At 41.5% G+C, this 26440-nt stretch overlaps 1 protein-coding gene across 1 annotated transcript; it reads right to left on the reverse strand.

Moving 5' to 3' along the window:
• Positions 1-494: 494 nt before the first annotated feature.
• On the reverse strand, positions 495-26374 carry slc2a3a (solute carrier family 2 member 3a). The gene is made up of 11 exons (XM_051955247.1): positions 25808-26374; positions 25433-25536; positions 16700-16801; positions 15675-15835; positions 12135-12375; positions 10355-10517; positions 8534-8721; positions 7875-7979; positions 7684-7782; positions 7349-7552; positions 495-6216 (listed from the first exon to the last, which is right to left on the reverse strand). Exons 2-11 carry the CDS (start codon positions 25442-25444, stop codon positions 5884-5886), a joined length of 1608 nt encoding a protein of 535 aa, XP_051811207.1. The 5' UTR covers positions 25445-25536; positions 25808-26374; the 3' UTR covers positions 495-5883.
• Between the last annotated feature and the right edge of the window lie 66 nt (positions 26375-26440).

The following is a 26440-nucleotide window of genomic DNA, read 5'->3' on the forward strand; positions in this document are numbered from 1 at the left end:
CAGTTTTTAAAACGGAAAAGAAAACACTTCTTTTTGTTCATTTCAGAATTTCAGTATTATACTTTCAAAAACTTGTTGGAATTTTTAAGAAGAAGGCCAAAATCTGTAAAGCTGAAGCTAAAATATTCCAATTTTTAGTTCAACATTTGAGCCACGTTCTAAAAAACCCTGGAGCCATAGTTTCCCACAATGCCTTGTAACTTCTTTGTAAAAACTTTTCAATGTCGACGTCTTTTAAAGTCAGTGCCTCCAGTTTGGAACACCGGCTTTCTGCACACATCTGCATATTTATTTAAGACTCCACAGGCACAAGAGAAATGTTTGGAACAATGTTGCTCACACTGATAAAGTAAGTTCTCCTTTAAAGACATTTTTATTGAATACTGAAGTATTGTTTCTAAGGTGATGGTTAACATTCGCTGCAAATCTTTTCTTCCTGACCAGTGAAATGTGTCCTAAATTCACATAAATAGGAGAATAATCCACTCACACGGTTTGCAGTTACATGATGAATATTTTATTCAACAACATTTTATCTGCTATGTACAGTACAAAGAAAAATGAGCCGGGGTGCATCACTGCTGTGGCACAGAGAAATGTTATAAATCTCAGATATTCCTGCAGAATCGCCTCCTCAGTTTATTTCTAAACCGATTAATGGTGCAACTAAAGCCCCCAAACATCATGGAAATTGATTTAGGCTTATTTACGCTGCAGCAAAACAGCAAAACATACAGACGGTGGCTGTTGTGACTGCAGTCGCTGCACTTTAATCACAACAATTCACTTTAATTCAAACATACAAACTGCAGATGTAAATGAAAAGCACGAGGAAGTCCTGGAAAATTCTCCCTTTTTCTCTCTGATTTAAGTTACTTTAAGATAAAAAAAAAAAAAACCTCAGTGTGAATGACCTGATGAGGGATTTCTGACACGCCTCACACACAGAAGCGAAGGGAAGCTTTCTCACAAACACACACACTGATTAACAGTCTAAACACGAGTGAGGCACGAAGAGCCGACTTACAGTACATGATACTCAAAGATCTATTTACACAGCAGGAACACAGACACAACAAAAGACAGCAGTACAAGCGCATTAATATCATTATTACATCCAAATCTGTGACATTTTATGATGAACGCCAAAGCTGCCGATTCGATGCAGTTTGGATTTTTTACTGAGAAACCTTGAAGTAAAAAAAGGCAGCAGCGTCATCATTGGAATTTGTATTTAACGACGTAAATTTCAGCTGCTGTCGGGTCGAAATTTGTCAGTAAAAATGCACCCGTTTGGAATTTACTCCTCGACTGTTGCTAGGTAACGCAACCCGGTAGTAACCGACGGCAGCGGTTGCCACGGCAATGTCGTCACGGCCAGTTTTCCTGAATCTCACAACAGAAAACCGCGACCAAACTACAATCGGAACGAGGCACACGGATGAAAACGCACGGCAGCGACTGAGAGAAATGAAAACAGACAGAAAACCACAATGTGCACCCCAACACGCAAAGTAAAAACAAACAAAAAAAAAAAACACGTGTGTGACCGTGAAAGCCAACATATAAATAGTACTCTTTTTAAAAAATACATATTTACAGGGTAATACTTAGAACTCTACTCTGTCTTTGTACAGTAAGTGGAGGGTTTGGTGCAGAAAGTAGACGGCCATGGTGGGTCCACAGGTTCATTTTTAAATCCTTTCACGTGCTTTTGTGATGCGCTGCAGTCGAGTGGATGTTTTTTTTCTCTTGTCCAAAGTGCAAACACGGCTTTACTTGCAGTCCCTGACTCACTAGTAAATGGGCAGTTTTGGTAACATTTGCTTTGGAAAGATGGTTTCAACAACAGCTGCACAATAGTGGAAAAATACTGATGTGATGTTTTGTTTTCCTGCGATATATACCGTATGTTAAAAAATGAAAAAGTAGAGGGATTTTCAGCAGATGCCTTGAATAAGTATGTGGAAGGAGTTGATCATTCTAATAGGGCTGGCCCGAATAGTTGGTTTCTGGTCTCCTGATATTCGGGCCCTATTAAAGGCGAATATCCGAATATTCGTTTCGCCCCGTAACGTCCAACAGGGGGGCAATATCCAGATACCGCCGTAGCAAACGAATATTCGAATATTCGGGATATTCGGGTCCAGCCCTACATTCTAAAGTGATTTCGGAAGGCAGTGCATCTACATAGAAAGTAAAAATCATCTCAAAAAAGCCAGAAAAACACTGACAAAGGCATTCAGATGTGGTTTTGCACTCATCATATAGAGCTTTGTGATGATTTAAATGCTCAAATAACTGACGCTGCATTTCCTTTCTGTAACAAAATCTCCCTTTTCAGAGTTCCATTCCCGTTTCTCGCTCATTTTGCTGTCTACAAAGTGTGTATCTGTAATTTAAGATCCAAAAACCCTCAAATTAGAACAGACTATGTTCTATTAAACAGACTTCTCTTGCAGTTGAGTGATACAAACTGAGAAAAGTTTTCTTATGTTATCAAGCAGCAAAAACTAATGATGTGCTTGAATGATTTGTCCTCACAAGTTGAAACCAGATATTGTGCAGCCGTAGTTTGAACCAGAGGGGAAAAACTTGAAATGTGACTGCAGTTTTGGATGTGGGAACACCAAAATCCAATCTTAAGTTCTTCTCCAGGGACCTCAGATAAAAGAACAGCACGAATCTCGGAGGTATTTGAAACTGTGACATCACAAAAGGCAGAGGTGCGTAACAGAAAGCATTTTAACTCCATGTTAGACTCAGGTTTGGAAAAAGGTAGGTGTTAGTGTCATGGTGAAGGTGAAGCACAGACAGAAGCCGGACCTTTACAGGAGAGACCGAACACGACACCGAACACCGGCAGGGAGGAGTGAAAACCGCCAACCTCCCTCAGTGCAAACACAGCACAGCAATACAGCAAAACACAACACAGCCGAGAGCCTCACTGTGAGAAATATTCACCCGAACAAGCCTCCACAACAACAAACAGCAGCAAAGTGACTTATTAAAATGACATTTGTCCATAAATAACACAAGAAAATACAGAAATAAATATGTTCTCAATGTGCAGCATGGGTGAAAATAACATTTTTTTCAAGATACGACAGTAATCCAAGCATACACGACAGAATATAGAAAATAGATTTTGTGCCGTTCACGTTTACACCACACACGTTCTGTACAGTGTTTGGATACATAAACCTGCGATGCTACACGTGGCTAAACTCACCGGACGCAGCCTGACCTTGAGATCCTACAGACACTTTTAAATTTCTATTTTCATGTTGGAACATAAAGTTTGGCAAAGCTGCTGTCAAAGAAAACAGCATCATTTTAGATTTTATTATTTAGACGTGGAGCATGAAGCAATAGAGGCTATGTAATAACAAAAATATAGTATTAATATAACGATGCGTCAGTGCATTTGAGCTTTCATTTAAAGGATTTTTAGAGATATTCTTCAGATGGGATGACAGTGAAACGTAATTAGGACAAACTAGCAGATTAATCTCATGAGAAAAGCAGCAGGCAGATTGTACTTTAGCTCTTTCTTGGCCAGTTTCTAAGTTTTTCTGCAGAAATAAATCTATCCAGCTCAAATAAAGCCCATTTTCTGTACATTCCCAGAGTAAAACAACATTACATGATCAGCCTGCGGACTTTAAAAGACGAATAAATTCAATAAAATCCAAGGCATGATGTCGGATGTTCAACGCAAAAGCTCTTCAGGTTTCTCAAATATTGTTTGTAGAACTAGAAGCTCAGTCTGTCCTTCTCAAACAGCTTCTGTCTAAACATCTAAATTAACTGAAAAACCAGGCGTAAACTAACCGTGATGTCACCCGTTGGTTTCAGCCCGGATTTTGCTACTTCCTGGTCGCCGTTTTGGATTTTTTGGAGCCAGTGAAGTAAAAAGCATCATCAAACAGACTGGACCGGAGAGCAACGAGGGGCAGGATTGGCTGAGGACTCTCTTATCCCGCCCACGTTTTACAGCAGAGGCTTCTGTTGCTGTCTATCAAGTATAGCCACGCCCCCTGGCTCCGCCAACTTTAACGATTTATTTAAAATTCAGTATTGATTTATTTTAAGATCGGCCACCTGATCTCTCATTTTGACCATGAAAACTAACGGGAAAAAAATCCTGAGCTGTAGAACATCAGTCTATCAAATTTTATTTTTTCCAAAAATGAATTGGGGTCTATGGAGCAAAAGCTTTTTGGAGCCAACCCTAGTGGACGGCGTGATATTGCAAGTTTTTGACACTTCTGGGTGGGCTTCAATTCTGGAGCCAGATGCTACGTCCATCTTTATATACAGTCTATGTGAAAAACCAACATTTCAACATAATTTCAAAATAAAAGCACAGCATGCATGCACTTTGGAAAGACACTCCACAGTACGTAGACGATTTTCTCCCATTTTACGTAGCGATTTCTCCCTTTGTGAAAAATATAATGCAAAATACAATATTCCACTTAAACAACCCTCCACAGAATAATCTTACCCGTCGTCTGCACATTATTTGCACTTTCCCTTTAATTGCCTCGACCCACAATCAGCTTCTACAGAGTTCAGGCTGAAGATTCTACATTGATTGCACATTTTATTCTAAAACAGCTCTGTCAGATATACGTTCAGGTAAATACAGCTTGGATTATTAGCAGTCTGCCAGCTGGACATAAAGTGCTGCTCTAATGCTCACTTTGCTGCCTGTCTGGTTACAAAGGTGCGTATAAGTATCTGAATGTCTGAGCTGCCCTTGGGGTGATGCTCGTTTTACCACAAAGCTGCAGGGCGAAGCTCACTTTAAAGTCATTTCTTAGACTTCTGGAAAGCACTAAAACTCTGAATTTGCTTTTTAATTATATACTCTGTACAGAAAATGATTTCTATGGTAATAAATACTATAATAATTTCCCCTTCAACCAAAAAATAGACATTGCACGTTACCCTAGTGGATCTACATGTGTAAAACGATGTGGTAAAAGTGATTTTGTTTGCAGGCCAAAGTCATTAGCCCTAAAATTTATGAGTTATATTCATGATTTTACTACCCATCAATAAAAAATAGCCTCCTAGCACTACAGCAATGAGTGCTTCTGACCAAAGCTGGCACCAAACCCCAACTAAACAAAGATTTACTGGTGGATTCCAGCGTTAGCTAATAAATTTAGCAGGACCTGTAGCTGACATTTAAACAACCGCATCTGAGGTTACACAAGTTGCTAATTTAAGTTCAGGACTTTGGCATTTTCTAAAAAGCTCTCATGTTTCTCAGCTCATAATCATCAGCTGAAGGCAGAGCATGATTTAAAAGTAATACGTTATCATGATGAGAACACTTTAAAAAAACTAACAGAACACAAACTACAGCTAGAAAGTTATACTGCACTACAATATCCACTTTAAAACAGGAATGTGTGAATTTAAAAAACGTGGATCGTCACTATCTGTGTCACCTCGCTCAGTGGAAGAAGTTTATGGAGACGCCTGTACACGTTCAGAAAAAGCTCCACCTCTGCAATAACGAACATTTCGCCTGTTTTCGAGAAGCGTGTCGCCCTGATGACGGCCTGTGTTGAAAGCGACTCACCCTTTTAACGAGTGCAGCTGAATTCCGAGGAATGTACAGTAGATTTAAACCGATGGAGGATTTAAAGGAAGGAATCGTTTGAGTTTTCACACAAAATAAAGACCATGAAAGCGGAAAGCGTGACCTTCCAAAAGGTCAAACCACAGAAATGGACGACGCTGTTACTCTCTTCTACGTAAAATTAACTCGCTTCTGTGGCTCCAAGTTGGTGAGAATTTACCGTGTTTTGACACCTCTGTGACTATTCCTTCGTTTAGAACCTCCTGCACTCATTAAACCTTCATCTACACCTGCTCTACACCGGTTTTTGGTTCCAGAGGTGTGGTCTCGGTTGGAGGAGGTGGAGCTGCTGCTGCTGCCGGTGGAGCTGCTGCTGCTGGAGCCTCCACCAACGGGACTTTCTCTTTCACCGGTGAGGCAGGAAGCGTCACGGCGGTGCTGGCGGTGGCAGGAGGCTCGTCGGTGGACGAGGAGGCGGCGGCTGGAGCGCTGCCGAAGCTGCGGGCGATCTCGTCGAAGGTTTTTCCCTTCGTTTCTGGGACTTTGATGAAGGTGAAGATGAAGAAGATGAGGAGGAAAGCGGTGAAGATGAGGAAGACCCAGGGCCCGCACAGTTCCTGAGAAAAGAGTCAGAATTTCATCTTTGTGAAATGCAACCAAATGGAAAGCACTAAAACTCTGAATTTGCTTTATACAAAAATTAATTTTTAAAGTAAGAAATACTGTAAAAAAAATTTCAGTTCAAATAAATAATTGGCATTGCAAACTACCCTCTATGTGTAAAACGATGGCACAAAAATATTTTTGTTTGGTCACCCACAGTCACAAGTTCTAAAATATTTAACCGAAAATGACAATTTAACCAGCCTCCAGATTTGTTAAATAAAAAATTCCCTCCCTACACTACAGCAATGAGTGATTTCTGACCAAAGGTGGCGCCAAACCCCAACCAAATTAAGACAAACTTGCTGATTACAGTTTTAACCATGAAACTAATCAATTTACCAGAACCTGTAGTTGCATCTTGCTAATGGTTGCAGATTTTCATCTTTCAGAAGGAGAAAAGTGAATTCTAGTGGGATCTAATTTATAGATTTTGCACCACTGCAGGGCAAAGCTCAATTTAAACTCACTTATTTCTGGAAAGCACTAAAGCTCTAAAATAGTTTCATAACTAGATATTCTTTACAGAAATCTATTTCTAAGGTAATAAATAATATAATAATTTCACCTTCAAGAAAAAAAATTGGGCATTGCGTGCTACCCTAGTGGATAAATAATTAGATTAATTCTAGAAATTAATTATAATGTATAACACAATCGGGTAAATCTAATTTTGTTTGCAGGCCACAGTCACCAGTCCTAAAATTTAAAAGCTACAGTGACAATTTTACCGGCCTCCAAAACTTTTTTATTAAATTGAACAATCTGACACCAAAGCAATGAGTGCTTTTGACCAAAGGTGGCGCCAAACTCCTACTAAATAAAGATAAACTTGTGGATTACCGCTTTAATCATGTAGCTAATAGATTTAGCAGAACATGTAGCTGCTGGCTCCAACTTGCTAATTGTTGCGGAGTTTCATCAAAATGAGAAAATAAAAAATCTAATGGGATTTAATTTAAAGATTCAGCATAAAGAATGTCACAAAATGTGAAATCAAACCAACACAGAAGAGTTCTAAAGAGCATAAAAAAAGAGAAAAGGTAAGATGAGAATTCTAAACCAGGACCACTATTCCTCCCTCACCTCTAGTTTGGGGAAGCTCATTCCGACCAGGAAGTTGGCCGTCCAATTGCAGCAGCCGGCCACGGCCATGGCGGCCGGGCGGGGCCCCTGGGAGAAGAGCTCAGCCACGATGAACCACGGGATTGGACCGGGGCCCAACTCAAACATAGCCACAAACAACATGACAGCGATGATGGCCATGTAGCTCATAACGGGGATGTGTTTCTGATCAGACACAGAGAGAGAAAAACACCACGCAGTGACTTATACGACAAGAATATCATACAATATAATCTTTTTACTTTCTATTTTGGGGACAGGATCGTTTTACACCCTGTTCCATCCTCTGAACTGACCAGCAGCAGGGAGACGGTCATGAGCAGAGCGCTGATGGCCATCCCACCCAACCCCAGCAGGTGCAGCGTCCTTCGTCCCGCCTTCTCCACCAGGAAGAGCTGCAGGACACAGACAGGAAGCAGTGATGTGCTGCTGAATGCATGTCAACACGAGCAGGAAACAGAAAAACGAGCGTGTCGACGTCACTCACGGAGACGACGGTGAAGACGGTGTTGACGATGCCGGCTCCGATGGTGGCGTAGATGGGCTGTTTGACCCCAGCCGAGTCAAAGATCCCTGTGGAGTAGTAAAACACCTGAGGGATGGAGAGAGGATGAAGAAGAGAAGATGAGGGATCTGAGATTAAATACGGGAGAATAATATTTGTATACATATTTCATAAGTTATTTTCTTGACTGCCTCCGGCTCCTATAAACTCATATTTGTAATAGAAGCTGTGCTGCTCTCAGTATAAATTAACCCAAACATCCACAAAATATAGCTAGACTCTATTTTATAGGAATGCTACCAGTGATGATCCTCCATACAGAGAATGAATCAGTTTGACACAGTTTGTTGTCCACGGTGAAATCAAAAATGTGCAAATGTAAGTGGTCAGAACATCCAGGGATCCTTAACAATGCAGCAGGAGCACTGGGAACAGAGAGGATGGCAATGGTGGCCAAACCTAAAACAAACAGGGTTTCAGATTGTAAGTGTAAGCACTGACATTTGTTGATCGTGTTGCGGATATTTTTAATCCTAACCACAGAAAGAGTAGCTGTTGTCAAGGCAACAACTCACGGGGACAGAAACTAACACTCAGCAGTGAACCTGTGTGTGTAAAAGTGTGCGTGTGTGTCGACTCACAGCGTTGATTCCCGACAGCTGCTGGGAGAGCTGCAGCATGACGGCGATGAGGAGAGGCTGCCGGTACGCCGCCGAGCGGAACAGCTCAGCGATGGTCACCTTCTTCTCCATGGCCATCTTGGCGCTCTCCTCCTTCATCTCCTGCAGGTCTTTGCTCACGTCCTCAGTGCCGCGCAGACGCACCAGCGCTGCCAACAGGAAACAGACGGGATGCGTTACTGTTTACAGGAGTAGAGCGACTTTGGTTTGGAGCACAAATCAGAGTTTTGTGGAGTTTAGTGACATGAAAGTAGCTTCGAACTCCTTAGAGCGTGCAGCACTTTTCTGTTGCAGAATTTACTTTTATTATCCAGAAATCTGAGCAACAGGAGCTTCAACTGCAGATCCTGAAACCCATATTTGTTTATGTTTGTGTCAGTTCTGAAGGAGAAGCAGGTCAGAGCCTTGATAGGCCTCGTGTTGAACCGATGCCAGAATTTGCAATCTGTTCAAGGACTCTTTGATCTAAAGCATCGTCCTGACTCACCTGATCTCACCACTGCATATCTGGAATTGCTTCACTCTTTATGTATCTGCTTTGCTATCTTTTTTCTCTTTCTCACCCTCTTTTTTTTCTTTACAGTGTTCACAGGTGTTACTAATGCTGTAAAACTGGAAAACTGGGGGCTATACATACTGTAGATATTCAGCTACTTACATCACATCAAGATGTTTTGTCATGCTGTGTGTATCTTCTGTTTTCTGTATGCTGTTTTTGAGCCATGCTGCGCTGATTTTTATTGATGCAGAATGTTTTACGTTCCTCTCAGTCTCATCTCGTGTTTGTGTAAACACAGATTTCTTATTTTTATACGTAATCTGATGCAACCCTTTTTCTGGTTGAATCAAATATGTAGAAGTGACTTTGATGAAATAACGTGATTTTAAAAGTAGATTTGGGTAACTTTCTTGACCAGCGGCATGCCACAGATCAGCGGTGAGGAAAGATGAAAGTCTGATCCAGCGCTCGATTTAGACGGTCGCCAGGTCGCCGCGAGCGCCGGGAATCATGGCAGGTTGATGACATCATACAAAGTGGCTGCCTCCATGAAGAAAACATGATAGGCGGTTCAGCTCGATCACAGCGCTCGATTTCGACGGACGCCAGGTCGCCATTTGTGACGTTTTTAGTCGCAAACGGCAACCTGGCGACCGTCGAAATCGAGCGCTGTGATCGTTCTGTTTTTAACAGTTTCTGGCTGATAAATTGTGTCATTTTGGAGATTTTGTTCAAATTGATGGCAGTAATAGTACTGTTAGTACGGACTGTAGCTGTATTTGCCATAGAAACAGTAAAAGTAGCAGTCATTTTAGCAGCAGCTGGAGTAGTAGTGGTGATGGTAGCAGTAGTTTCAACAGGTACAGAAGCAGTATTTGCACCAGTCATAGTTATGTGTAGAAGTAGGAGTCATAAAGTAATAGTACCAGAAGAATGGATGAGTGTTGTCGGTTGGTGCAGGAACAATGGCAGCAGAAATGGCTATAATAAAGTAGTAATAGTGATATTACATATAATTGTAGTAGTAGGGTTGATAATTAGTCAGTTTTAAATAGAATTCATGAACTAAAATAATACAGTTAGCCAGTCTTTAAACTGCGTGTACAAATTCCTGCTGTTGGATGACATTTTATGCAGTTATGCGCCATCACATTTTAACTTTTTTCCACAGAGGATACTGAATTGAAGCTAAAAAAAACGATATCGCAAATCAAATCACAACATCTGTCAGAGAAATCCCAGTGACATATCTCCGTCATCTGTTCAGCAGTGTGAGGCGGTACCTTTGCGTGCCTGCTCCTCCTGTTTCAGGTTGATGAGCAGGAATCGAGGGCTCTCGGGACAGAAAGGCAGCAGGATGCACTGCAGCACAGCGGGGGCCACGGTGAGGGCCAGCAGCAGGGGCCACAGCTTGTCTGAGCCCAGCAGAGCCTCCAGACCGAAGATCTACGCAGCAGAAACACAACAGGAGGGTCACGATCACAGCAGGGCGGGATCATTTTAACCCTTAAATAGCCGGGACCGAGTATACTCGTTCTGCTTACTCGTACACACAGCCGAAACCGAACATTCTCGGCTCGCTAATTAACATAGAATTTGCACACACCCGTATGTTTAAGTCGATCAATAGTAAGATATAAACATTGTCTCCAAATTTGCTTATTTCAAACGATAAAGCCGTATGAGCCGTTATAATGACGCCGCAATTACGAAGCTCTTATCGGGGCCATGTACCAGCCGAAATTCAATATGGCGAACGTCTACGACAATGAGACCTCGCAAGACTTGATCGGTATTTTTATGGATTAGGTGGTTTTAGTATATGTTTTAGTATATGTACTTCTCCAGAAACATGGTCTTGTAAAGGTTAAGGCCTCTCTGGGTTTAACTGTGTCCTTCAAGCAGCCTGAACACAACCTGACGTCCTCTGTGAGCTCCTTCTCATGAAGTAGAAACTAAAGGTGAGGCGGCCTTTTCTCCTCTGGGTCCTCAGCTGATTTAGGATCAAAGACAGGACTCAAAAGCCTATTCTATGCGGTATAACAGTTATATTGACTTTATCTACTTTTGTTAATTTAAAAAAAGTCCAGAATTTTTGCCAGTCACAGCTGAGTCACAATTCGTTTTGCAATCATGACACTAAGCACAGAATTTTTTACTTTTGGTTAGAGCAACTGTTAAATTTTGGTTACTTTTTGAATGAGAACTGTAGAATAAAGTATTTTTGGTAACACACCATTATTTATACTAAGATAAGGCAGTAGTAAGTATGGCTGGCCCGAATAGTGGTTTCTGGCCTCTGAATATTCGCGCCCTGTTAAAGACGAATATCCGAATATTCGTTCCGCCCCATCACGTCTGCCAGGGGGGTGGGGGGTCCCGTGGGGGGTCCCGGTGACGGCCCGAATATTCGGATCCATTCGCCTGGTCTCCCGAACTCAAATTTTGTTGTCTTCATTTTAAATGCCAAAAGGATTTTGCGGCTTCTGGTGTGTTCTTTTCTGTGGGAAATGGGTCGAAATGGCTCTTTGAGTGTTAAAGGTTGCCGACCCCTGGCATAGACAAACGTGTATATGTTTATGTGATCACAGGATGAGATGAGCCGATGTGGGCCGAAGGCGGAGGGAAGACAGTAACGCCGAACATTCTTTCCGCCCGGTAACGTCCGACCGGGGGGGCGAAAAGTCGGATACCAAAATTAATATCCGGATACCGCCGTAGCGAACGAATATTCAAATATTCGTGATATTCGGGTCCAGCCCTAGTATTAATGTAGTACCACAGATAAAGGCTGAAGAACCATTGAAAAGCTGATGGTTCTTTCTGTTCTTACAGTTTCTGGCTGAAAACTTGATATGCTTTTAGACTACATGCCCCTCAAATCCAACAGCAGGTTATGGCATTCAGAAAGTTTAAACTCTGTATATAATAATAATTCATCATTTTTGTTTAAAATTGTTCCGGTTAATTACATGAGAAGAATTCTGTGAGAAATTCAGTTTGTCGTTCTGGTTGCTGATCTCCAGACGTAAGAATCTCAAATCGGTTGGTAAAGCTGCTGACCTGAGCGATCAGGATGCCCACGACCACGCCGAGCTGGTGCAGAGTGCCGAAAGCTCCGCGGAGTGGCGTCGGCGACACCTCGCCCACATACATGGGAGTCAGGCCGGTAAACAGGCCACAGAACAGGCCGATGACCAGGCGACCGGCGATCACCATCTCATAGGAGGCGCAGATGGTGGAGAAGCCCATGAGGAGGCCTCCGATCACGGCCAGGGAGTTCACCAGGAACATGGAGCGACGCCTGGGAGGGAAAAGAAAGAGAGCATCAGCCGTGAACAATAATGGGTTAGATTTATATAGGACTTTTCTGGGCACTCAAAGAGCTTCACAATGGATCCATTATTCATTCGCTCAGACATTCTCACTCTGGTGGTGGTAAGCTACATTTGTAGCCACAGCTGCTCTGGGGCAGACTGATGGAAGCGTGGCTGCCAATCCGACCACCACCAACATTCACACACATTCATACACCAGTGTGAGAGCAGCTCTGGAGGCAAGGCGGGTAAAGTGTCTTGCCCAAGGACACAACAGCACATGACTAGGACAGAGTGGGAATCAAACCGCCGACCCTTCGATCATTGGACGACCCGCTCTACCACCTGAGCCACAGCCGCTTTCCAATCATTTATTGCAGTTTAGTATATGCAGTTCAGTGAAGCAGTGAATCACTTGAATGCTGTTTCTTTCTGAAAGATGGAATAAAAGAAACTGGTTTGTGCAAGATTATTACTTTTGAACTAAACTAAAATGACATATTCAGGTCCCTTCCTGCCTTAAAATTGTTTCGATGTACTTCAGCACAGTTGGTTCCTCTAAGAATGTGCAGATCTATCAATATACTAATTAGTCCCTGCCTCGTCGTCCGCCTATGTCTCCCCACTCACTGCATCTAGAGCACACCAGCTCACCTACGGTTCTTCTCAAACACTGTAAACATACTCTACGCTATAATACTGGTATGTTTCAGTCAAACCAATTCTGAAGAAGAATAATGACACAGGAAGTCCCACTCTGGAAGCTGACATGATTGGTTCTTCAGCTTCGTTACACAGAAAGCTGTGGAAGTCATGTCACTGTCATGGGTACACTGCAGTTTCAGGATGGAAATTCTGAGCCGTGACTGCTTAATTGGATAACGATACGTCTTCCAGCATAGAAAGGGCACCACAAGAACATCTATTAAAAATACAGTGATCTATTTCATTTTAAGCCTTTATAATTGTCGTTAACAGGTTTTGGTTAATGCTGACACTTTAGAGAAAAATGTGACTTTCCCAGTTGTACTGAGCACTTGGATGCATGTATGGCAAACTAGTATTACAGGAACGCTTACATGGTGTGAATGTTACAGAAATGTGGAGCCTAAGTCAGGAGGAAACTGGCCTCAACTCTTGCCCAACAAACAGAAATGTGAAAAAAAACAGTAGTTTGGTGCCTGATGTTTGTACAAAGCCAGACCAGCCTTTTCGCCCTAATGCCGCTCTCAATGCGAAGCTCGGCTAATTGCTTAATCTTTGCTTAAGCTTTAAAAAGCCAAATGTGTTTCCGCTGTGAGCTCTTGAGTGTGTTTTCAGGTGGATCGTGAAACTTGGAGGCAAATGGAGAAAAGACGGAAGAACTCTGGGGAACATTAGAGCAGATTTCCAGTCAGATAAACTCCATCACCAGTAATGGTTGGTGATGCTTCATCTGAGTCACACAGGAAATACACAGAGCCATTAACCCTCCGTACAACCAAACCCTGAAGATGGGATAGAAAGGGATGGTATCTTCCCAAAATGTCTCCATTTACAGGCCAGAATCCACGATCTGGGATGTGCAGTTTTGTTGGGGAAAATCAAATCTGAAATTCATCGTATTTCCTCGAAATCACCTTATTCTGCATGTCTTACTTAATAATTTGACAAAAATAAACCATTTACTCTGATCAGATTTTGTAAAAACTAAAAAAATCCTGTGTGCCTCGGTTCAACCTCAGCTGTGACCAACAGTCGCATCACAAAAACTGTGTTTACACATACACCCGATGTCAAAAGTTTTAGGACACTTCCTCATTCAAATGAATGACAAAGTGTCCTAAAACTTTTGACAAAGGGTGTACAGAGCAAGGCCACGATCCCTTTTTCAGGATTTTTGGCATTGTAAGTATGTCATACTGCACAGAAGATATTTTTTAGTTCTTCACATTTCTAGTCATGGTTGTTCTGTTTCCATAGAGAAGCAGGACTTTAAATATGCAGTGAAAAAGAATCCTATAGTGAGTGAAAATGTAAAAGAAGTCAAAGGACACACAGAACTTGCTTGGAGTTTAGAAGGGTAAAGCAAAAAGACACTCAAAGTAAAGAAATCCTGTTGTGATGTTCAATATTTCGAGAAAAACGGAAACTTCTAATTGTACAGACACTGCGATTGAAACAAAAAGCTTCTAAATAGAGACGATCGTGAAACAAAAAGCTTCTAAATAGAGACGATGGTGAAACAAAAAGCTTCTAAATAGAAACGATCGTGAAACAAAAAGCTTCTAAATAGAGACGATCGTGAAACAAAAAGCTTCTAAATAGAGACGATCGTGAAACAAAAAGCTTCTAAATAGAGACGATGGTGAAACAAAAACCTTCTAAATTAAGACGATCCTGAAACAAAAACCTTCTAAATTGAGACGATCGTGAAGCAAAAAGCTTCTAAATAGAGACGATCGTGAAACAAAAAGCTTCTAAATTAAGACGATCGTGAAACAAAAAGCTTCTAAATAGAGACGATCGTGAAACAAAAAGCTTCTAAATAGAGACGATCGTGAAGCAAAAAGCTTCTAAATAGAGACGATCGTGAAGCAAAAAGCTTCAAAATAGAGACGATCGTGAAGCAAAAAGCTTCTAAATAGAGACGATCGTGAAGCAAAAAGCTTCTAAATTGAGACGATCGTGAAACAAAAAGCTTCTAAATAGAGACGATCGTGAAACAAAAAGCTTCTAAATAGAGACGATCGTGAAACAAAAAGCTTCTAAATAGAGACGATCGTGAAACAAAAAGCTTCTAAATAGAGACGATCGTGAAACAAAAAGCTTCTAAATAGAGACGATCGTGAAACAAAAAGCTTCTAAATAGAGACGATCGTGAAGCAAAAAGCTTCTAAATAGAGACGATCGTGAAGCAAAAAGCTTCAAAACAGAGACGATCGTGAAGCAAAAAGCTTCTAAATAGAGACGATCGTGAAGCAAAAAGCTTCTAAACAGAGACGATCGTGAAACAAAAACCTTCTAAACAGAGACGATCGTGAAACAAAAAGCTTCTAAATAGAGACGATCGTGAAACAAAAAGCTTCTAAATAGAGACGATCGTGAAACAAAAAGCTTCTAAATAGAGACGATCGTGAAACAAAAAGCTTCTAAACAGAGACGATCGTGAAACAAAAAGCTTCTAAATAGAGACGATCGTGAAACAAAAAGCTTCTAAATAGAGACGATCGTGAAACAAAAAGCTTCTACATAAAGACGATCGTGAGAAAAACAAAAGGTTCAGGCTGTGTTGCTCGATTCCTACCTGCCAAATCGGTTGGCCATGACGCCGACGCTGAAGGAGCCCACCATGCCGCCCACACTGAAGATGGCCACAGCAACACTCCAGACGATGGTCTGGACGCCCTGGCTGATGGGCTCGCCGTAACGCTCCATCCAGGTATTGTTGAAGAAGGATCGAAGTTTCTGAGATGGAAGACAGGGGAGAAAAGGAGTATTGGGGTGCTGGCAGGTACTTTCAAAGACACTTAAATGCTTTCTTTTTGAAAGTGAGATGAGACGACAGGTGGATCTCTCACTGGGTTTAATACAGAAATAGAAGCAGAAACTAATGGTCTGGGCTGAACATGAGGACTCAAAGGAAGAAAGAAAAAGCTAGCCTGACTCTGTCCTTAACTCGTCAAACATAAAACTCCTTCTATAACCACAAATCTTTGGTATAAATATACTTTTGTGTGTACTAATCAAACATATGCAGACTGGTTATTACTAAGCTAAAAGAAACTAGCTGTCTCCTCCTGCTTCATGCTAAGTTTTGCTAATTCATACTGACTGGACAGATGTGACATGAAAAACATCAAAGCGTAGCCACAATCTACTGCCGATGGGATGAAAGGGATGTTATCTTACAATTTAAACTTTAAAAACAGGAACAATCATCAGACTTTCAACTTTCCGACAGCCCTTGAATTAATCGTCTGTGACATGCTGCTCTGTTGGAAAACTTAAACAAATCTAAGCTAAACATTTTGTCATTTTATCGAAATCACTTTATTCTACATGGTTCTTTTTTTTTTTTAATTGCCAAATTCTGTGAAAAACTAAAATAATTGGACACATCTCAGTTCAGTTTTCAGTCACAGAGAATGACAGAAAACAGAAAATATTCACATTTTTGAAGCTGCAGACAGAGATTTTGGACATTTTATTTTTAACAATTACTTAAAATGGTTGATTGAATGCCGATATAGTTAGTGTGTTATTAACAGTTGACAACTAATCGTTTATTCCTTGCATCCTCCATCCAGAATCGACCTGACTGGAACCGACCTGCTCTGGAGCGTTGATGACTCCCGTGTTGTAACCGAACTGCAGAGAGCCGATGACGGCGGTGGCCAGAGAGAACAGGAGGTAACCTGTTACCTGCTTCTCCTGGAGGCAGAGAGAAAGGTAAATACAGAAGCAAAATGATTAGAAGAAGAATGGAAAAAGCAAACAGAAAACAGAGATAAGCGAGGAGAGATAAGGAGACGGAAAGAAAGACATCATAAACATGAAATGGAAGCAGGAAATGGGATTTTAAATCACTGCAGCAGCAGACAGACGTGAAAAAAACGGCGACGCTGACGCCAGACAGACCAGTGACACACAAACATTGACATCACCCACACACCATTACTCATCATATTTGCACTTATTTTCTACACCTGCTACTATTACTGCTCTTCTAGATGTTTTTGTTCTATTTTCTGAAGTCAGGTACAAAACTAAGTAGCACATAAAACTGTAAAAGACAGAGATACATAATTGTTTGCAAATGTACTATATTTGTGCGTTATTTCTGTGTCTTATCTACGCAGAGCAGCATCTCATTGATCAAGTGTTCATGTGACTGTGTTTGTCTTCCATGCAGATAATCAGCTAAATGCTAATTCAATCCTGAATCCATCCACCTGCTCCTGCAGCAGAGCTGGATCCCATAATGTCTTCAGTTTATCTCGTTAATGAAATCAGGGTGAGCGGACAGGATCTTCTGTCATTACAAGCAGATATTCGAGCATCTCTTGTCCATCCTCAGTCATGTTTGCAGGGAATCATGATGAGTTGTGCTTTCGTAACTCAAACACTAACCGATACGTTTATTTTTGATCAGAGCTTCTTGAATTTCCACTTTCCTTAGTCAACTGAGAAACACACACACTTCACCGAGGATAATTCTGGGTGTAACCACTTCTTTGCTCATTTCTGGATCAGCAGTTAGGAGGTGAAAGTGGTGACCACTGGAACCACCACACTGAGCTTCAAAACTCAGCTTTACTGGCTGTCAGACTAGACCTTATGTTTACACTGCACATCATCAAGCACGGTGGTGGTATCATCATGATACACGGAGATGTTTCCAGGTAGCAGGCCCTGGAAGGCTCGTAAGCCGAAGTAAATGCAAAGTATTGAGAAATCCTGGAGGACAAACTGATGCAGTCAGTAAGAGAACATTGGACAGATGAGACAAAGCAAACAGCCAAAGCTACAAAAAATGGTTTAAAGACAACAAGGTGAATGTTCTGGAGTGGCTGAGGTAGAGCCTAGACCTCCATCCAACGGAGAATTCGTGTCTGGACTTGAAAAGGACTGTTCACTCACCATCCATGTGCATTTCAACTTGAGCTTGAGCAGTTTTGCAAAGAAGAACGGGACAAAAACTGCAGCGTCCAGATGATCACACAGGGTCAACGCTCTAGTTGTGGCCAAATATGCATCTACTAAACCACTTATTTACATTATATGCTTTATTAATGAACATTACTTTGCATAAATAGGTCACAATAAGCCAAATTATGCTGGCCAGGACTGAATGTTGAAAAGCGATAAAAGTGGAATAGTTCCTATAAGCACCGCAGCAGTCAGGGGTCAATAACGGTCAGCTTTCTCAAACACATCTTTCCTTCTGTGAAACGCTCATTAATCGATCCTCCACATGAGATTCAGGTCAAGCTGGGTCACAGCAGCAGAAACTAGGCCACTGTGCCTTTGTTTGTGCTGATGCTGGTAATAACGAGAGCGGCTGCTGACGGGGCAGAACCGGCTGCTGCTATATGAGACGGCTCAGGTGATCCGCCGCCCTTGGCAGCAACAATAACACAGCGAGGTCAGAGGATATTAGCGAGCGCTGCACTTCTCATTTTAGTCAGAGGGGCGTCGGCCAAACAGGGCCAATCAGAGGCAGCACGAGAAGCAGGTACAGCAAGCGATGTAAAGGTCAAAGTAGAATTATACAACAGCCTGAACTGGAACTGCTCGGAAGATTTGATTTTACTTGTAAAGCATAAGCAGCTCAGTGAGGACGCTTTAACTTTAATCTGATGGTAGAGTTGGTAATATTTGCCAGAAGAGGTGAAGTACAGGCTTTCTATCCAGCTGATTTAGTCTTCAAACATTTCAGCAAATACATATTTCAGCCTGACACCGAGCCAATGAGCCATGAGATGAATCGTGATGCCTCTGAAGTAACAGATTATGCTGGCGTACGAAAATAACCGCAGCATCCTTTACCTCTACTTTGACAGGGAATCACTAGAGAGCAGGAAGGTTACAGCTCAAGGCCATGATGTCTGAGTGAACCTTTGCCTCTGTGGACCTCCTGCTCACTCTAACATTCAATATTAGTCTGATTAAAGACAGATTAATGTGTGCACGATGTGTGCATTAAACGGACGTAATTTAAGCTTCATAACCCTTTTAACAAGGCAGACAACAGGCCTCACTTTAAATCCTTTCTCACGTCTGCTTATTTGATGCTTTAATGGGTCAGTTCCCACGGCACATTTTCAGTTAGCCCTATAAGACTCAAATACAGAAAAAAAGGGCAAAAAATGTTAATATATGTAATAAAAAGACTAAAACTGATGTTGTGTTTTTGCTGCAGTGGGCTTTACAGGATTAAGGAGCTCATAGTATATTTATTTTTTTGCCTTTGGAGAGGATTTTGTGAATTTGCAGACTATTTACATAAAACATATTTACATCTGTACATAAAAAAGCTACATAACAAACTGAAGTTAAGGAGGAATCATGAACAGAATAAAGTAACAAATGTACTTTTTAAGCATTTTATGCACAAAACCTTTTTGAATATCTATTTAATTATTGTTATTTACATTCATTTTACATCTTTCAGGCAGTTGTGTTTTTAATTTTTAGTTTTCTCTGCAATACTTTTGCTCCTGACTATTAGTTTATATCACAACTCCAGTTAAAAACCTGTGCTATAGTGCTATGAAATGTTTATGTTGGACTGCTTAGTGTATGTAAATGTGCTTCAGTCTGTTAAGCATTTGGGATCCATGTACAACAGACTGAGGGAGAATTCAACACCCTTTTACTTTCTGCACATTTTATTATGCTGTAACTTAATTTTAAATGGATAAAACGGAGACTAAATAATCCGTTAAGGCAAAGCAAAAGTGATTTCTGATTTTTTTTGCAACTTTATCTGGAATCTAAAACTGTCTTTCACAAAGTATGGATGTCAAACCAAGTGTGGTTTCTACACACGTGGACAAAATTGTTGGTACCCCTCAGTTAAAGAAGGAAAAACCCACAATTCTCACTGAAATCACTTGAAACTCACAAAAGTAACAATAAATAAAAATTTATTGAAAATTAAATAATCAAAATCAGCCATCACTTTTGAATTGTTCATTAACATAATTATTTAAAAAAACAAACTAATGAAATAGGGCTGGACAAAAATGATGGTACCCATAACTTAATATTTTGTTGCACAACCTTTTGAGGCAATCACTGCAATTAAACGATTTCTGTATTTGTCAATGAGCGTTCTGCAGCTGTCAGCAGGTATTTTGGCCCACTCCTCATGAGCAAACAGCTCCAGTTGTCTCAGGTTTGATGGGTGTCTTCTCCAAATGGCATGTTTCAGCTCCTTCCACATATGTTCAATGGGATTCAGATCTGGGCTCATAGAAGGCCACTTTAGAATAGTCCAACGCTTTTCTCTCAGCCATTCTTGGGTGTTTTGGATCGTTGTCCTGTTGGAAGACCCATGACCTGCGACTGAGACCAAGCTTTCTGACACTAGGCAGCACATTTCTCTCCAGAATGCCTTGATAGTCTTCAGATTTCATCGTACCTTGCACACTTTCAAGACACCCTGTGCCAGATGCAGCAAAGCAGCCCCAAAACATTACTGAGCCTCCTCCATGTTTCACCGTAGGGACAGTGTTCTTTTCTTCGTATGCTTGGTTTTTGAGTCTATGAACATAGAGTTGATGTGCCTTACCAAAAAGCTCCAGTTTGGTCTCATCTGTCCAAAGGACATTCTCCCAGAAGCTTTGTGGCTTGTCAACATGCATTTTTGCAAATTCCAGTCTGGCTTTTTTATGAGTTTTTTTCAGCAGTGGTGTCCTCCTTGGTCGTCTCCCATGAAGTCCACTTTGGCTCAAACAACGACGAATGGTGCGATCTGACACTGATGTACCTTGGCCTTGGAGTTCACCTTTAATTTCTTTGGAGGTTGCTCTGGGCTCTTTGGATACAATTCCAACGATCCGTCTCTTCAATTTGTCATCAATTTTCCTCTTGCGGCCACGTCCAGGGAGGTTGGCTACTGTCCCGTGGGTCTTGAACTTCTGAATAATATGAGCCACTGTTGTCACAGGAACTTCAAGCTGTTTAGAGATGGTCTTATAGCCTTTACCTTTAAGATGTTTGTCTATATTTTTTTTTCGGATGTCCTGGGACAATTCTCTCCTTCGCTTTCTGTTGTCCATGTTCAGTGTGGTACACACCTTTTCACCAAACAGCAGGGTGACTACTTGTCTCCCTTTAAATAGGCAGACTGACTGATTATGAGTTTGGAAACACCTGTGATGTCAATTAAATGACACACCTGAGTTAATCATGTCACTCTGGTCAAATAGTTTTCAATCTTTTATAGAGGTACCATCATTTTTGTCCAGGCCTGTTTCATTAGTTTGTTTTTTTAAATAATCATGTTAATCAACAATTCAAAAGTGATGGCTGTTTTTGATTATTTAATTTTCAATAAATTTTTATTTATTGTTACTTTTGTGAGTTTCAAGTGATTTCAGTGAGAATTGTGGGTTTTTCCTTCTTTAACTGAGGGGTACCAACAATTTTGTCCACGTGTGTACTTTATCAGACTGTATACTTGAATAAAGTGACCAGCAATAAGGGAAAATGAGAGGTGACCTGCTCACTGAATATTGCAGGCTCACAAAAATTTAATGAGGCAGTTTTCCAATCTTCAATCAGACAAACATCCATCCAGTCCTGCAGCTTGTCAAAGCCAACAGACAATTATTTCTTCCAATTCTTTGTGATTCGATTCTTCTTTAATGAAACCTTTTCTCCTTTCTTGGCTCTAGAGGTTAATGAAATCTGTCCTTTCCCTGCTTTATTTGCATGAGCTCCCTGAGGATTTCCGTGACATTTCAGAGCGATTGAAAGCCACTGCGTCTGTTTTAACGAACAGGGATCTGGCTGCCCTTGTTGTGGACACCCAGCACATACATTCCTTGTCTTTTTTAGAATATTCACAAAAACATTTCAACAAACCGTGCAGCACATAAAGACAAGTGAAGACTCCTGCATCAGCTGGATTCTCTACAAGTTACAGATGAAGAATTATAAGCCACAGGTGGATTTTTTTTCTCTTTATTTTATCTAAAGAAGTTTCAATAAGGATTTGAAAATCTATTTTGTAGTGCAAATTTGATTGCCTTTTAAAAAACAAAAAAAACCTGTTTTGTACTTGCACTTCAATACAATAAACCTATTAACAATAATATCAGTATTGCCTTAATAGCGCGTAAGCCAATGATGATACCACCACCGTGCCATAATTAATGACTATGGATGGATGGATGGATGGATGGATAGATGGATAGATAGATAGATAGATAGATAGATGCTGATTTGCTGACTTTTCTTAAAGAGAGAAAACATTTTCCAATAACTGCTTTCACAGACAGAGCAGAAGTCCACATATTTCATCTGTAAAATCAGTGAATTACACCTTTAACTGCAGGGACAGATTCCTGCAAGCTTTGACTGCACCTGACATAGGCAGAAAAGGTTCATAACTCAGAGTTTAGTAGAGTTCAGTGTTTAGTTTGAACCTAAAATGAATTTCTGCGCGCAAAGCGTTGGGGAATTGAACACTTCAGACAGAATAAAACTGAACCTCCATCGTCTGTCTGAAATAATCAGCATCATGTCAGTTAATTAACAGACGGAGGCAGAGAGGAAAGAGCCTCGAGCCGCACATAAGATTCAGATTAAACTCTGTGTGGTGTCTCACAACGCTGAAAACAACCCTCAACAGTCCCACAAAAACACACACACACACCTCCTCCTTCTATATTTACTCCAAAGTTCACCTTCCTCTTTCTCTCCACCATCGTCCGTGTCCGTCTCAGATTTTTTGTCAAGTCACAGTGACTCAGGAGAAATTGTAGGTCACATGACAAAACCTAAACCGTCTCAAATGGGGATCGATAAGAAGGTCAGATATCAGGACAGCTGCTTCTTGGCAACATTTTCACATTTATGATCAAAACCAGTGAATTACTGTAATGTTGTGCTGCATGTTGGTGACAGATCCTAAGTTTAAACCATTGAAAACCCTCTGAATCTTACAAATGTCGGATACTTTCTTTCCAAATGTGAGCGTTTTTGAACAGTTCTGCTCAGTTGGAGTAGATTCTGAGTATCTTGTGCTCATTCTTGTAAACATGAGAAGGATTTAAAGTCCCGTTTTGTTTCTGCAAATCTTAGAAAACAGCGTTTGACAAGGCAAATAGATCATAATTCGTCTCCTGAAAACACTCTCAATAAGAAACTCCTGCAGCCTGTTGCAGCTCACATATTTGCTGAACAGATGCCGTGTTACTATAGCAACCGGTGACCTGAGGGCGGCATCTGATCACATTGTCCTACAACGCACAAATCCACCCTGATACATCCCGTGATTGCAGATTTAACAAAGCAGATTTTTTCTGCACATGAAGACATTCACAGCGACTGAAATGCTGCTGCTGCTGTACAACACGTCCTTTAACTCTGCTCTCTTACAAAACAAAATGCCTGCATTTGTTTGTCTTCAGCCTCCATCTCTCCATTCACCCAAGAGTGTCCACATCCCTGCCTCGCCCTCCTCCCTCTCCTTCCCTTATCTCCATGGCGACAGCCTGGAGGTGACAGTTTTATTGACACAGGCTGATGTAGCCACAGAGCAGCACTCACGCACACATGCTCATAAACTAAGCTAACACTTCTGCTAATGACACAGCAGCATCATGAACACAAACCGAGCAGCCACAACATTAAATCCACCACAGATTAGGGGAGTCATCTTGTTACAACGTCCTTTTTAGAAATCTTGGCTCCTGCTTTCATGTGGATGTTTCTATACCGCCCACTTAAACTCTCTAATGGAACGAGAGATCGACTCGATACCAGCAGGCGTTTTTTTAATGTTGTGGCTGATCGGCGACACACACTGACCTACATCTGCTGCCAGCCAGTTGACACCGTTTTCCTCTGGAAGAGTCAATCAACTGAACCTCTGAGTAGAAAACAGGAGAAGGGTGAACGCACTGAGCTGCTTTCAGGAGTGAACTGGATACACAACAGGCTGCGTTTCTGTGCGTGAGGGTCGTATATTGACAAGCTGGTCAATATGTGGCGTTAGAAATCCAGCACAATGGAGCAGGAGGAGGATTGCAGAGTTGTGCACCCAAGGGACACACAACCACACATAAGAATGTAAATATATTTGTTGCTAAATGTGTGACGACGTGCACACACCTTCTGGAGTCAAAGGGCAGAGTGTTGATGTTGTTTAAGAATGAATTTCATCATTTTTGTCGCCTTCCGCAACAAACTCGTATAGCTTTGATTTTCTTTTGAAATAACAGACACTTCAGGGACACATTCAACAGTTTTTTCCTCAGATTTTTGCATCAAACAAGGCTTGGAAGATGGTGAAAACAATAAAAATGTATCTTTTTTGAATAATTTAGAATATTTGTCAACATTAAAATGATTTCCTTTAAAAACCAACTTTTTTATTTTGGGGGGTCAAATTTGTACAAAATTGTAGCTAAAACTGTACAAAAAAGTCAGTATTTTGCCTTACAAGTTTGCACATAATATTACTGATTTCACAAATTAAAGGTTTTGTTGAACATGTTTGTTTCTTTTCTGCTGATGTGTGGGATTAGTCTGGAATAATGGATTTTAAAAATATGTATATACTCCACAGTTTACTTTTCATCCTTATTTGTTGCACCTGTTTCATTGTCTTTCTACCCTGCTTAATGATTTCCTTCTTTTCCCAGAGGTCCTCGCCACAAATCCCAGAGGATGAGTGTGAAGATGTTGCGTCCATGCAGGACATGCTCAGTGAGTGGAAAGACAAGTGTGTCTTTAAAAAGGTGTCTTAGAGCTTTATTTCTATTGTCTACTACAGCTACAGAAGCAGAGACTGTCTAAAAATACTTGTGAATCACTAAAGAGTTTCTATTTTGCTTTTAAAGATGTAATTTCATCTATTTATTGAAAATATATTTTCTAAAAGAAATATAAAAACGCACTTTCCAACCAAAAATAACAAAAAATAGAACATTTAAACTCCCTTTCTGTGTCTTATTGTGAAATATCTTCTTGAATACACAGGAAAAACTAAAGTCACACAAATACAACATGTCCATTGCCTCACTCCCTCCATTCCTCATCCATTCCTACCGAACACAGACTAAAACGACTGCAGAAATGGCAGCGTGAACGCTGAAAACCCTCACAAACACACATGATGTTCTTTAACACACATCTGCAGCGCTCATGTGTGACTCACAGAGATACTATGGTATGCACACAGGACCATACCGCCCACACAGCGACTTCATTCTGCACACATCACACTGCACAACTTGTTGCAACCATCATTCAGCTTTTTTGCTTGATTTCATTTAAAAAAAAATGGATGTAGGTCACAACAGAAACGGTAAGAAAATCACTTACTTGTCCCTCCATGTTGTAGTTAGATGATCACAGGGCAAAGAGAGGATCTGGGCAGCTTCAGGTGCTTGTTAAAGCTCGCAGGACCCGCCCGCCGGCGCTGAAAGCTACAAGAAAAGGAACACACCTCGTTAGGCGCTGTCCGTGGTACTGAGCCGCTCTGCAGACAGGACACGACCGCGTCTCCTGCTTCTCCTCCACGAAACCAACCTCCACCATCCAACTTTACGCCTTTTACACAACACACTTGAGGCTAAGGAGTAGGTGAAATAATTAAACGTTCACCTCTGGAGGCTGGAGTCGGTCAAACTCGAGGTAAGAGTAGACTTACTCCCTCCAAAAAAGAGCCCAAATCTGCGCATATTAAAGGATACTCACCTGTCGTGACTGCGGAGGCGCACAAAGAAAACCTTCCCGGAGCTGCAGAGGTCGGATCTTTTTCTTGCAGCAGCGGAGCCTCCCTCCTTGTCTTATAGAATCATCCAGGAGCGGCGAGGAGAACCGCACGTCCCCGCACGTCCTTGTTTTTATTTTTTTTCCAACTGATCCACCAATGAGAGACTGGAAACGCTGGGATACCGTGACGTGACTCCGCCCCTCCGATTTTTACGCGCAGACTCATGACCGCTGTGCATCATCACCGCATCACCGCGTCCCGGGAGGCAAAACGCGGCGTCGGTGTCCTATTATGGATGCAGGATTCATTCAGTTGACGAAAAAAATGTGGGCGCATGCGCAGATAGAGGGAGGGCGGGAGGGAGTGAGGCGTGGATCGTGAACCTCTCTCACGTCCTTAATGTCTCCCGTCCTCCTCGCCTTCCCATGATGCCTCTCTACGGCGACCTTGACAGAAGCCGCTGGATGCTGCGGATGCTGATGCAACGCGGCCCGTTACCGGGGCAACGGAGGATGCTGGAGCGAGAGAGGACCGCACACAGCTTTAACGGAGATCACGTTTCTAATTAAAGCGCACACTGCAGTTCTCTCAGTCTGGTGATTTCCTCGTGACAA

This window comes from Acanthochromis polyacanthus, chromosome 11 (assembly GCF_021347895.1).
Source record: "Acanthochromis polyacanthus isolate Apoly-LR-REF ecotype Palm Island chromosome 11, KAUST_Apoly_ChrSc, whole genome shotgun sequence".
Taxonomy (NCBI): Eukaryota; Metazoa; Chordata; class Actinopteri; family Pomacentridae; genus Acanthochromis; species Acanthochromis polyacanthus.